This window comes from Neoarius graeffei, chromosome 22, assembly GCF_027579695.1.
Source record: "Neoarius graeffei isolate fNeoGra1 chromosome 22, fNeoGra1.pri, whole genome shotgun sequence".
NCBI classification, from domain to species: domain Eukaryota; kingdom Metazoa; phylum Chordata; class Actinopteri; order Siluriformes; family Ariidae; genus Neoarius; species Neoarius graeffei.
This window is the reverse complement of record NC_083590.1, coordinates 56,772,148-56,784,953: the sequence shown is the minus strand read 5'-3', so window position 1 is coordinate 56,784,953 and position 12,806 is coordinate 56,772,148. Positions and strand designations below refer to the sequence as shown.

General features: G+C 40.5%; 2 protein-coding genes across 2 annotated transcripts in view; one reads left to right on the top strand and one right to left on the bottom strand.

Moving 5' to 3' along the window:
- Positions 1-8,073, top strand: part of pals2b (protein associated with LIN7 2, MAGUK p55 family member b) — a 114,069-nt gene extending 105,996 nt beyond the window's left edge. The window contains exon 12 of the mRNA XM_060905015.1: positions 8,012-8,073. Within this exon, the coding sequence (XP_060760998.1) occupies positions 8,012-8,050 (39 nt within the window). The 3' untranslated portion in view covers positions 8,051-8,073. The remainder of the gene's footprint in view (positions 1-8,011) is intronic.
- The window catches only part of gsdmea (gasdermin Ea), a 34,825-nt gene extending 23,401 nt beyond the window's left edge, over positions 1-11,424 (bottom strand). Inside the window, exons 1-2 of the mRNA XM_060905016.1 lie at positions 10,916-11,424; positions 2,822-3,029 (exon numbers count right to left, since the gene is read on the bottom strand). Coding sequence (XP_060760999.1) covers positions 2,822-3,029 — 208 coding nt within the window. The 5' untranslated portion in view covers positions 10,916-11,424. The remainder of the gene's footprint in view (positions 1-2,821; positions 3,030-10,915) is intronic.
- Positions 11,425-12,806: the final 1,382 nt, after the last annotated feature.

Here is a 12,806-nt window from a genome sequence, read left to right as displayed (position 1 = left end):
ATGCTTGTAGTGAAAGTCGCTCGAAACAGATATCTGGTGTTGGTCACCGATGACCAAAAGTGACTGGCGGGTGTACCGGATGTTCGCAGACCCGATGGTGCACAAACAAGCAAGAAAGAAATATTTAAAAAAAAGAGCACTGAAAAGGAGCGCCGTGAGCCGCTGCAACCACGCGCGCCGCCATCTTTAATCCCATTTAATCATCTTTAATAATGAGTTGTACAGTTCTTAACCCAATTCCAGTCATTTCAGTAATCCTCTTAGTAGTTTTCTTTGCTCGATGCAGGATTTGACCTTTTGAAACCCAGTAACATCTTTTCTACGACCGCAGCATATGTCTTCCGACATGGTTATTTAATACTAACCATACAGCAGAAGACTTTGGAAAGACTTTTAGAAAACTAAAATATAACACCCTCTCACAGCCAAAGACAACGTGTCGTTAGTCACAGATTTATGCTGGCCTTATACCAAATTATTTTAAAAGTGATTATGTGTGATTCTGCAAAGACTAGAGATCTTGCAGGGTCACTATTTGCCTGAGCTAAGACTAAAGATAATATTAAAAATGGTTGATTTTATCAGAATGTCGAGATGAGAAAAAGACCAACTTAAAGAGGCTGGCTCCCAGAATCCTTTACGCCAAGTAGTGAGTTGCCATTTTTTGCATCTCTATATATTCCACTCTTTGAAAAACAATCTGCAACAATCCAATGACATCCTAAGCTAGGGTTAGGTTAGATCCATAGATCACAAATCTTAATGTGAAATTGAAGATATTTTGTCAAAGTAGTTCATCTCATCTCATTATCTCTAGCCGCTTTATCCTTCTACAGGGTCGCAGGCAAGCTGGATCCTATCCCAGCTGACTACGGGCGAAAGGCGGGGTACACCCTGGACAAGTCGCCAGGTCATCACAGGGCTGACACATAGACACAGACAACCATTCACACTCACATTCACACCTACGCTCAATTTAGAGTCACCAGTTAACCTAACCTGCATGTCTTTGGACTGTGGGGGAAACCGGAGCACCCGGAGGAAACCCACGCGGACAACATGCAAACTCCGCACAGAAAGGCCCTCGCCGGCCACGGGGCTCGAACCCGGACCTTCTTGCTGTGAGGCGACAGCGCTAACCGCTACACCACCATGCCACCCGTCAAAGTAGTTATATTTTAAATTCTTTTGACCAATCCGTTCCATTTTTGTATGGTTATTCCTTTGTAATGGACCAGAACTAGCTTCACCCAGCTCACAGGCAGCCACACATGAAAGAAAATATCAGCATATTCTATTCAAAACTTCCACATATGACACGTAGATGAAAAAAAACTTCGTGATGGATTTGGAAAGGATCAGAAACAGTGAAACTGCAGAGGTTTTGCTGCACAGAAAGCTAGCGCAATAGCAGTCACATGATTTAAAAACAAAAACAATAAACTGGACTCTGAGAAGGGTGACGCGGCCCCTTTAAGACCGCGGTCCTGACCAGCTTACAGTACACAGGATGGAGCCCCAGCTCTCACAGAACTCCCTTGATTCTATTCTGACATGGGAAATTTGTCTGCAATGGTGAAATCACTTGAAAAGTCATTTGGTGTAAGGCCGGCATAACACATTAATCACTACAGTAATTATCCAATGAAAGGCTCTTAAGTATTTGTTTATTTCTTTAAATCCAAATGGCAACATTTTTTTTGGCCAGGCAGTGTATTTTTTTGGATTCTGTTTTCTAATAGGAGCATGTAGAATGTGTTTAATTGGGTTCTCTTTATCTAGTTTTAGGACTTAGATGAAAATCTGATCATATTTCAGGTCAAAATTATGCAGAAATACAGAAAAGTATAAAATGGCTCATGAACTTTTTAGTGCTGCTGTATGTAAACTGTTACCTTCACTTTCATACAGGTCCCTAGAAGAGTAACTACATGGTGCAGTTCAACCAGAATAAGTTTCAAAATACTTTTTTTTGGTTTAATTTTGAAATGTTTTTATATTTATGCTATTATTAATTTTTTTTCCCGAAAAGTGGGCTCTTTAAAAGACATGAAATACGTGAAATTCATAAGTGTCCAAGTACTTCTGGGTCAGCTGCACTCAAAATTATTCAACCCCCTCAAAATGCAAAAGTAGTGCTTTGCCTTGAAGAGTAGCAGGTGATTTAAAAAACCAGCAGCTCTGAACAGAGTTGAATAATTATGACATGGCTAGATGAAGAAAATATCCTTCTACTCGTAAGTATGGCATCATATGTTTTCACTACCAGTTAGAATCGGTCACTCAGGTGATACACAGGTCATTGTAAAATGTTCTATGTCTTCCGAAAAGGTGGAATTTGTAAATCCTGGCAGTATCAGGGGAGATACAGTCCTGTGTAAAAGTCTGAGGCACACGTAAAGAAATGCTGTCGACCAAAAACGGCTTAAAAATAATTAAATTAAATGTTTCAACATTAAAAAAATAAATACTATAAACAGTGATCAGTGAGCCATAATAAATGAAACAAAGTCAGTATTTAATTTATTTAATCTGAAAAGTGCTCTCTTATGGAATACGCTGCTCAGAGACCAACTTTTTTTTCTGTAACATTTAATTTTGTGCTGGAAAATGAACATTTGGACTCTAAAATGATTTTGTACTGACTCGATAATATAGAAGTCATAAAATAGAAATCTATAATAAAGTTTGCATGGGAAAAAAATTGGGTGCTAAGACTTTTGCACAATACTGTAGATATACCCATGATATAAAACACACACACACACAGTATACATACAGTCATGTCCATAAATATTTGTTAACAACTTTGTGTGAGTACCTGGTTGAATAGGCTTTCCCTTGAGCAGATCATTGAGACTGAAGACTGTGGGTTTGTATTTGGTTCGTTGCCAGAACCAGGCTCCTGGGTACTTGATCACCACTGCAAGTGGCTTCAGTTTTTCCGAATCGTTTAGTCGGGGAACAGCAATCAGCGAGCCATCTTGATCAGTCTGTCGAACCAGGCTCCGTGTGACCTTTTGAAACATCTGCTCCAACACACATGGAACGAAATGGCTTGGTCTGAGATATTTTACATACTAATGCATACTAATTTTAACTATTTATGGTTAATTTACATTTTTTTTCTCTTTTCCTATATTACATTCACCTGGAAAACCAAAACACAAAGACAAAGCTATTACATAATCTGGTTCAAAAGGTAAAGTTCTCCTATCCAAAGCATACTTATCTACAACCCCGATTCCAAAAAAGTTGGGACAAAGTACAAATTGTAAATAAAAACGGAATGCAATAATTTACAAATCTCAAAAACTGATATTGTATTCACAATAGAACATAGACAACATATCAAATGTCGAAAGTGAGACATTTTGAAATTTCATGCCAAATATTGGCTCATTTGAAATTTCATGACAGCAACACATCTCAAAAAAGTTGGGACAGGGGCAATAAGAGGCTGGAAAAGTTAAAGGTAGAAAAAAGGAACAGCTGGAGGACCAAATTGCAACTCATTAGGTCAATTGGCAATAGGTCATTAACATGACTGGGTATAAAAAGAGCATCTTGGAGTGGCAGCGGCTCTCAGAAGTAAAGATGGGAAGAGGATCACCAATCCCCCTAATTCTGCGCCGACAAATAGTGGAGCAATATCAGAAAGGAGTTCGACAGTGTAAAATTGCAAAGAGTTTGAACATATCATCATCTACAGTGCATAATATCATCAAAAGATTCAGAGAATCTGGAAGAATCTCTGTGCGTAAGGGTCAAGGCCGGAAAACCATACTGGGTGCCCGTGATCTTCGGGCCCTTAGACGGCACTGCATCACATACAGGCATGCTTCTGTATTGGAAATCACAAAATGGGCTCAGGAATATTTCCAGAGAACATTATCTGTGAACACAATTCACCGTGCCATCCGCCGTTGCCAGCTAAAACTCAATAGTTCAAAGAAGAAGCCGTATCTAAACATGATCCAGAAGCGCAGACGTCTTCTCTGGGCCAAGGCTCATTTAAAATGGACTGTGGCAAAGTGGAAAACTGTTCTGTGGTCAGACGAATCAAAATTTGAAGTTCTTTATGGAAATCAGGGACGCCATGTCATTCGGACTAAAGAGGAGAAGGACGACCCGAGTTGTTATCAGCGCTCAGTTCAGAAGCCTGCATCTCTGATGGTATGGGGTTGCATTAGTGCGTGTGGCATGGGCAGCTTACACATCTGGAAAGACACCATCAATGCTGAAAGGTATATCCAGGTTCTAGAGCAACATATGCTCCCATCCAGACGACGTCTCTTTCAGGGAAGACCTTGCATTTTCCAACATGACAATGCCAAACCACATACTGCATCAATTACAGCATCATGGCTGTGTAGAAGAAGGGTCCGGGTACTGAACTGGCCAGCCTGCAGTCCAGATCTTTCACCCATAGAAAAAATTTGGCGCATCATAAAACGGAAGATACGACAAAAAAGACCTAAGACAGTTGAGCAACTAGAATCCTACATTAGACAAGAATGGGTTAACATTCCTATCCCTAAACTTGAGCAACTTGTCTCCTCAGTCCCCAGACGTTTACAGACTGTTGTAAAGAGAAAAGGGGATGTCTCACAGTGGGAAACATGGCCTTGTCCCAACTTTTTTGAGATGTGCTGTTGTCATGAAATTTAGAATCACCTAATTTTTCTCTTTAAATGATACATTTTCTCAGTTTAAACATTTGATATGTCATCTATGTTCTATTCTGAATAAAATATGGAATTTTGAAACTTCCACATCATTGCATTCCGTTTTTATTTACAATTTGTACTTTGTCCCAACTTTTTTGGAATCGGGGTTGTACATCCCTAAACCAGAAAAAGTTGAGACGGTGTGGAAAATGCAAATTAAAAAAAGAAAGCAGTGATTTCTAAATGTACTTTAACTTGTATTTCATTGCAGACAGAATGAACCCAAGATATTTCCTGTTTTGTTGGTCAGCAATTTCATTTGTTCATTTGTTCAGTTACATTCATTCCTGCGTTTCAGACCTGCAACACATTCCAAGAAAAAAAAAAAAAGTTGGGACAGGGAGCAATTTAGGGCAAGTAATGAGGTAAAACAATTAAACAATGATGTGATGTGAAACAGGTGACTGTAATCATGATCTGGGACAAAATCAGTCTCCAGGAAAGGCCGAGTCTTTGAGGAGTAAAGACGGGCCGAGGATCTCGTTTATCAACAAATGCATAAGAAAATTATTGAAATGTTAAAAACAATGTTCCTCAAAGAAAGATAGCAAGGGATTTGGATATTTCACCCTCTACTGTGCACTAAAACAATTCAAGGACTCTGGAGGAATTTCGATGCATAAAGGTCAAAGTGCTCAAGCCAAGTCTGAACACCCATGATCTCCGATCCCCCAGACGGCACTGCATCAAGAACTGTCATTCACCTATAGCTGATAGAACTGATAGAGCACAGTGGAAATGTGTATTATAGTCAGACAAATCGGTATTCCAGGTCTTTTTTTTTGAAAGAAATGGATGCCATGTGTTCCAGACCAAAGAGGAAAAGGACCATCCAGACTGTTACCAGGAACAAGTCCAAAAGCCAGGGTGTGTTAGGTTGGGTCAGCACCCTTGGCAAAGGTAACTTACACTTCTGTGATGGAGCATTAATGCAGAAAAGTACATGGAGATTTTGGAGCAACATCTGCTGCCTTCAAAACGACGTCTTTTCCAGGGAGATTTCAACAAGACAATGCAAAACCACATTCTGCTCACATTACAAAGGCGTGGCTGTGGAGGGAGAGGGCGTGTCCCCTCTGTCCCCAATAAAGAACGTGTGGACGATTTAGAAATGAAAACTATGACAGTGACGACCCCGAACTGTTCCACACCTTCAGACCTGTTTACAGGAAGAACGGGACAAAAATAACACCTGAAACACGTCATCACTTGGAGTCTTCAGTCCATAAACAGCTTTTAAGTGTTGGAAGAAGGAACGGGAACATTATACAGTTATAAGTTATAACTTTATATTATAGAGTTATAACTTATATTATGTGACTTATTAATGTTGTTATTATATAACTTAACATTATAAGTACATGCTTTACTGTAACAACTTTTATTGAAATATGTTGCAAGAATTAAAATTGAACTAAAGTGTTTATTTTAAAAAAAAAATTCATGAGGTAAAACATCAAATAATGTGCTGCTGTATTGTTTTGAGTGAAATACAGGCCAAAGATTATTTACAAATCATTGTTTTCAATTTTTATTTCAATTTCAACACACCATCCCAACTTTTTCTGATTTGGGGTTGTACATTATGAAAAGAACCTCCGCAATTTCACACACAAACATGCACGTGTAACACACACACACACACACACACACACACACACACACACACACACACCTTTTTATTGTTGTTTTGTTTTGTATTGTATTGTATTGTCAACCTTATTTGTTTACTAGGTTTCAATTTGATCAGATATGTTAAACAGAAGTGATGGGATCGACTCTGATAACTCAGTTCTCTGTCATTATATCGTACTGTATTACAGAAGAACAGAGCTGAGCTGAGCTGAACAGAGGAGATGTGGTTTGTAAAGGGGACTTTGATGATCTAAATAAAGGTTGTGGGGTTTTTCCTGGAAATGAAATGATGACAGTCCTCAGTTCCAGTAATAGGGTTACGTCAGGTAAAGGGGGTCACGTTACTGTAAATTGCTTTTTAAACAAACAAACTAAATCAGGTAGAATGTATTAAAATTAAAATAATAGATGTTTTATGTGAGTAGGGTGTTCTGAACAAATCTATGGTGAAATTAAGCTGATTTATATTTTCATTAATAAATTGTAATGTCTTTAAACACCAACTGCTCCTCTCTTTAACTGGGACACTATGAACTATTAAACATACAAGAAATCTCATCTCATCTCATCTCATTATCTGTAGCCGCTTTATCCTTCTACAGGGTCGCAGGCGAGCTGGATCCTATCCCAGCTGACTACGGGTGAAAGGCGGGGTTCACCCTGGACAAGTCGCCAGGTCATCACAGGGCTGACACATAGACACAGACAACCATTCACACTCACATTCACACCTACGCTCAATTTAGAGTCACCAGTTAACCTAACCTGCATGTCTTTGGACTGTGGGGGAAACCGGAGCACCCGGAGGAAACCCACGCGGACACAGGGAGAACATGCAAACTCCGCACAGAAAGGCCCTCGCCGGCCACGGGGCTCGAACCCGGACCTTCTTGCTGTGAGGCGACAGCGCTAACCACTACACCACCGTGCCAAGCTTGCAACTAAGCACGTACTATTACTCACCTTAGCATACAATAGATGAATAATAAAGAGATATAAACAAATCAATACTTTATTTTTAACTTAAACAGATCAAGTGTGATGAGGTGCAAGTGGTACCATGCTCGGTTTTGGCCCATGGACACCAAACAACTCCAAAACGCAAAAAAAGAAAAGAAACAAAGAAAGAAAATGGCTATTTTTGTGTAAATAAACATTTGTTGTAATACGCTCAATGTTGTGGAAAAGATTAATTTCTCTGTATTATACCCTTGAAGAAGTCCAGTGATCCTAGAAAAACGTATCATTTGTCTGAATTGTCGTACAAAATTTTCATATAAAATAGACCGTGGTTGCTATTCGCAAGAAAGCTGATGTGAAATATGCCTCACAAAAAAGAGATATCACAAGACCTAAGACTAATAATTGTTGGTTTGCATAAAGCTGTAAAGAGTTACAAAGTAATCTCAATGAGTTTATGTGTTCATCCGTCCAGTGTTTGACACATGAGATGATTTAGTACCGTGGATAGTCTCCCTGGAAGCAGGCGCCCAGCCAAGATTACTCCAAAGCTCAATGCAGAATCCTCAATGAGGTCAAGAAGAACCTTAGAGTAACAGCTAAAGGCTTGCAAGAATGATTGAAACTGGATAATATCTTTGTTCATGAGTCTACCATATGCAAGAGCCTATGTTTCTGCTCCTTAGACCTGCCTGATCCATCCTGATGCCCTACTTCTGGCTTGAGTCTCATCACATCGCTCCTGTGGAGGACAGCTCCATATGTCTGTGAAGATTCTCAGTTATCCAGGTCATTGTAAACTGCAGGTGCTAAAGAAGGCAACTGGACTTGCTTGAAATTCTTGAAGACGTTTCTCCTCTCATCCGAAAGGCTTCTTCAGTTCTGTCTGACTAGTGGGGAGTTCCAGGTATTTAACCTCTAGTGGACCAAAAGCAACCCTAAGGAGAGTCATTGAGGTCACCTGAGCAAGTCCAGTTGCCTTCTTTAGCACCTACAGACAGCCCCATATGAACAGTGCAAAAACTTAGAAGACCGCTCTGGACACTTTGAGTTTTGTTACAATGTTTTAGGACTACCATGATAACTTTAGGACTGCAGTCATCACGAACAGTTTTGCACTCAAGTTTCCATCAATGAAGAGTTTATAACTTCAACAAAACAGACTTCCTCTTAAACTATAATGAATTTCCTGGTTTCACAGTTGGACTTTGTGACTCTATAGGACACAGTTATAGAAGTGAGTTATTTATAATCACGCTATCTGTTATCACCCAAATGAGGATGGGTTCCCTTTAGAGTCTGGTTCCTCTTGAGGAACCATCCTCTCATGTCATCTGAGGGAGATTTTCCTCACCACCGTCACCTCGGGCTTGATCATCAGGGATAAATAAATTTATTAGTGGGGCGTAGCTAGGATTTTTCAAGGGGGGGGGGGGGGGCACACACTGACTGGCAGCCTGAGTACATTATGTAAGAAAAAATAATTCCCATTGCTAGTTTTAGGTCGCTTAGAAACTGGCGCTTCCATTATTGCTGTTTCTTCCACGTTTTCTTGATGTTGTATTGTAGAAATGCCACACTACAACTTAGCTTTGAAGCCACAAAATGTAACTTTGATGGAAAAAAATCTAGAATAAATTGCTTTCCTCTCTTCACATCAAAAGAAGGAAGAAAGTTTCGCTTGTTTTGACACGGCGAATTATTAACACGAGGAAATTACAACTAAAGACTGCAGCTACACTGGCAGCTTGACCATGTGCGATCGTGTTGTGCTTGCGCAGAACCGTGTCAGTCCTGCGCACCTTGGTTCATGCACCTGAAGGCGCGCCTCGGGCTGCGTGAGCACCTAACGAGCTCCGGCACGCGCGCCGTTAACAAAGATCACCTGTCTTTAATCAATGAACTATGTTTGGGCTATTTAAGGACTGCGCCCATGCAAGGACGATGCGAAGTATTACACCACGTCTAGTGTGCCTTACTGAGCCTTGTTTCCTGTTCTTGTTGACCTCCTGGTTTTTCGACTCCTGTTTCTCGTCTCTTGATCTTGTCTAGTTTTGCCTCTGATATTCTGTCTGCGCCTCGATTGACCTCCTGCCTGTTTCCTCGATGACAACTTTGCCTGCTGTTTCGGACTGTTTGCCTGTTGCGTGCGTTTCATGCACTTTATGCTCATATCGCACTGTGTATTATTTAACATATCTGCGCTTACATCTGCCTCTCCCGCACACACACTGACAAACTGGGTTTTCGCGCCCAAACCACAGGAAGTCAAGGTTATAGAAACCCTAATGAGGCTGAGGTGACAATCTAGTTTAAAAAAAAAAAAAAGTTAGAAAAATTACAGTTCTTATGCGGCTGTTGAAAAAATGTCCGGTCCGACAAAGGAAGTGGTTAACACCCCCCCCCAGCTATGCCCCTGATTAGGGATAAAATTAGCTCATGTTTAATTTTCTGTAAAGCTGCTTTGCTGTTGTTAAAAACGTGATACAAATAAACGTGACTTGACATGTAAAATAGAAGGTGCACTAAAATCCAAAACCATGAGCTGGGTCTCATTCTGAGTTCAGTTCTAGAGTTCTGCTTGAGTTTGGAGTTAGTGGATGTGATTTGAAGCTCATCGCCCCCTACTGGATGCGTTCCAACCTCTACGGCAAAATGAATGGGAATATCTTTTTAAAAAATTACATTTCGGGTTACACTTCAAAGTTAAGACAATGGGTTCCATATGTTGTGCATGTCGGGCAGCTCTATCAATCCTGGTGATCATACTTTATTTTTTTCACCGATTTGAATTATTTTGAATGTTTTTTAATAAGCTGATCAAAGACCCAAAACACTGGCCCCACTGGCACAAAACATAGCATGATCAAAATGCACAGATCTTCCCAGTCGTGGGGTAGCTAAGCCTACTGCTGATGTACAGTAATATGAGCGACTCTGACTAGACAGTTTGGTTGTAGTCCGTTTCTGACAGGTTAGGCACAATTTCGATCTTTTAAAAGACAGCGACGTTTCACCTGATACTTTCTGAGTTCGTAGATAATCCCAACATATACAACATGTTTTTTGGGGGGTGTACAAGTTCCACATCATAACTTCATGGGATTTCCAGTAGTCTGGCTCTCGGCTGAGGAACGCTGCCACTAGGAGCGCTGTTTCACTTTCCCTCCCTATCGTTTTATCACTGATACAGTAATTTATTGACGGTCCCTAAGTAAACGGGTGTGTTTTAGAACGAACCTAAGAACAGAAAACCGTGATATATTGGATTATTTCCACTTTAAACATTATTCTAAAGAATAATCACCGGAAAAATCACCGGAAAGGCTCAGTGCTTTCATTACTGCACCGAATAATAAAGTGAATGTCACTGAATTAAACCCTGAAGTGGTGTTTTGTTTCGTTTTGTTTTTTTTCCTGTGAAAAGTGAACCCTTGTTTCCTAAACATCAGAATTCAGGTTATTTTTAATGTAAATACTGTCGAAGATCAGCTGAGGAGCTTCACATGGACAAATAACAAAGCTAGACTTGTTTGTGTGTGTGTGTGTGTGTGTGTGTGTGTGTGTGTGTGTGTGTGTAAATGAATTACCTGGAGTGAAGCAGGGCTCCTCTGGCAGGCTGAAGGTGCGGACTGTGAGAGGGACTGTACTGGGATGGGCTGGGATGGGATGATGGTGGCCCTTGTGCAGCTCTGGTCTTCTGATGGTGATGCAGAAGTTGTGAATGAAGGGCAGTGATCGCAGCTCCAGTGAGACTGAAATCAGGTCCCTGTGAAACTGCACTCAGTGGGAGGGAAAAGAAAACCACTGCCGTTTTCCACTTCTCCTTCTTTCAGTTTCATTTGATCATCAGCCTGGTGAGGCAAATACACACAAACCCAGGAGAGACTGTTTAATTTTTCTGTCAGTAAATAAACCAAAAACAATATCTACCCACTGAGCACTTTATTAGGAACACTATACTATACTATACTATACTATACTATACTATACTATACTTATCCTGCTCTCAAAACATCTCAAAACATCTTCAGTTCCTCATCCTTCCACATGATGCTGGAAACCTTCCTTTGCGGTTCCGCTCAGTTCTGTTCCCTGGCCCTGGTCCCGCTGAAATCAAATGCACAGTAAGGGTTGGCGCCCCCTGTTGGTGGCATATGTGTATCTTTCTCTTTCACCTCCTTAAAGTGCATATCCTGGACCATCTCATCTCATCTCATCTCATTACATGCATGTCAACCTTTGGTCAATCAAACCTGTATAACCAACCTCCAAAATCCGTATTTCCCTTATAAAATCCTTATAAGATGCAAATTAAAATAATTTACCTAAAATTTGAAGGATAATTAACAATGAAATATCCAAGTTACTTTTTATTCAATATTAATAACAGTAAACCTTCAGAATGAATACAAAGCTCCAATGTTCGACAAAAACACAAAGTGTCACTCTAATGTTCTGAATTGTACTCCATGACAGCTTTTTTAGCGCTCTGCACCAATACCTCACGAGGCTGCACGTCACAGCAAGTGTCTGTGTTGATCTTGCCGGAGTGCCCATTCAGAATCTTTTCAGTCGCTAGTGAAAGTCGCTCAGGTGGAAATACGCATTTCAAACAAAATGTTACTTCCCGGTTGGCGGGATTCTTGCAATACGGTGTGCGCATGATCAAAAGTGGAACGAAGTCTCACTACCACAAGGTAACGCGCGATTTCATAAGACTCTTTACTGGCTATTTGTGCTTTCTGTGGTGTACAGTACATTTGCAAATGTTATGCGTTCTTTTATCATCGTGGGAATTGATTATAGCTCTAAATAAATATTGAAGTTTCTTTAAAGAATCCGTATAACTTTATTTGTACGCCCGTATACTACGTTTATTGAATCAAATCCGTATAAAATACGGACATTCCGTATAGGTTGACATGTATGTCATTATCTCTAACCACTTTATCCTGTTCTACACAGAGGCGATTCTAAGATCTGTTGTGGCCCCAAGCAAAAATTTCCAGGGGGCCCTTCTGACCAGTGTTCATCACCAATATGTTATAAATAATCTGACACCAATGAAAAATGTATGAAACCAAAGTTTTTTAAATTCCAAATGTGAAAATACAATGGTAAAGAACAATAAAAACAATAAAAAACAAAATAAATAAGCTCTCGGGTGGGCCCCTGGGCCAGGGGGCCCCAAGCAGTTGCCTGCCTTGCTTGTTCACAAGCTGCGCGTCTGGTTCTACAGAGTTACAGGCAAGCTGGATCCTATCCCAGCTGACTACGGGCGAAAGGCGGGGTACACCCTGGACAAGTCACCAGGTCATCACAGGGCTGACACATAGACACAGACAACCATTCACACTCACATTCACACCTACGCTCAATTTAGAGTCACCAGTTAACCTAACCTGCATGCCTTTGGACTGTGGGGGAAACCGGAGCACCCGGAGCAGGACTCGAAATTCATATTTTTTTTTTCACCAG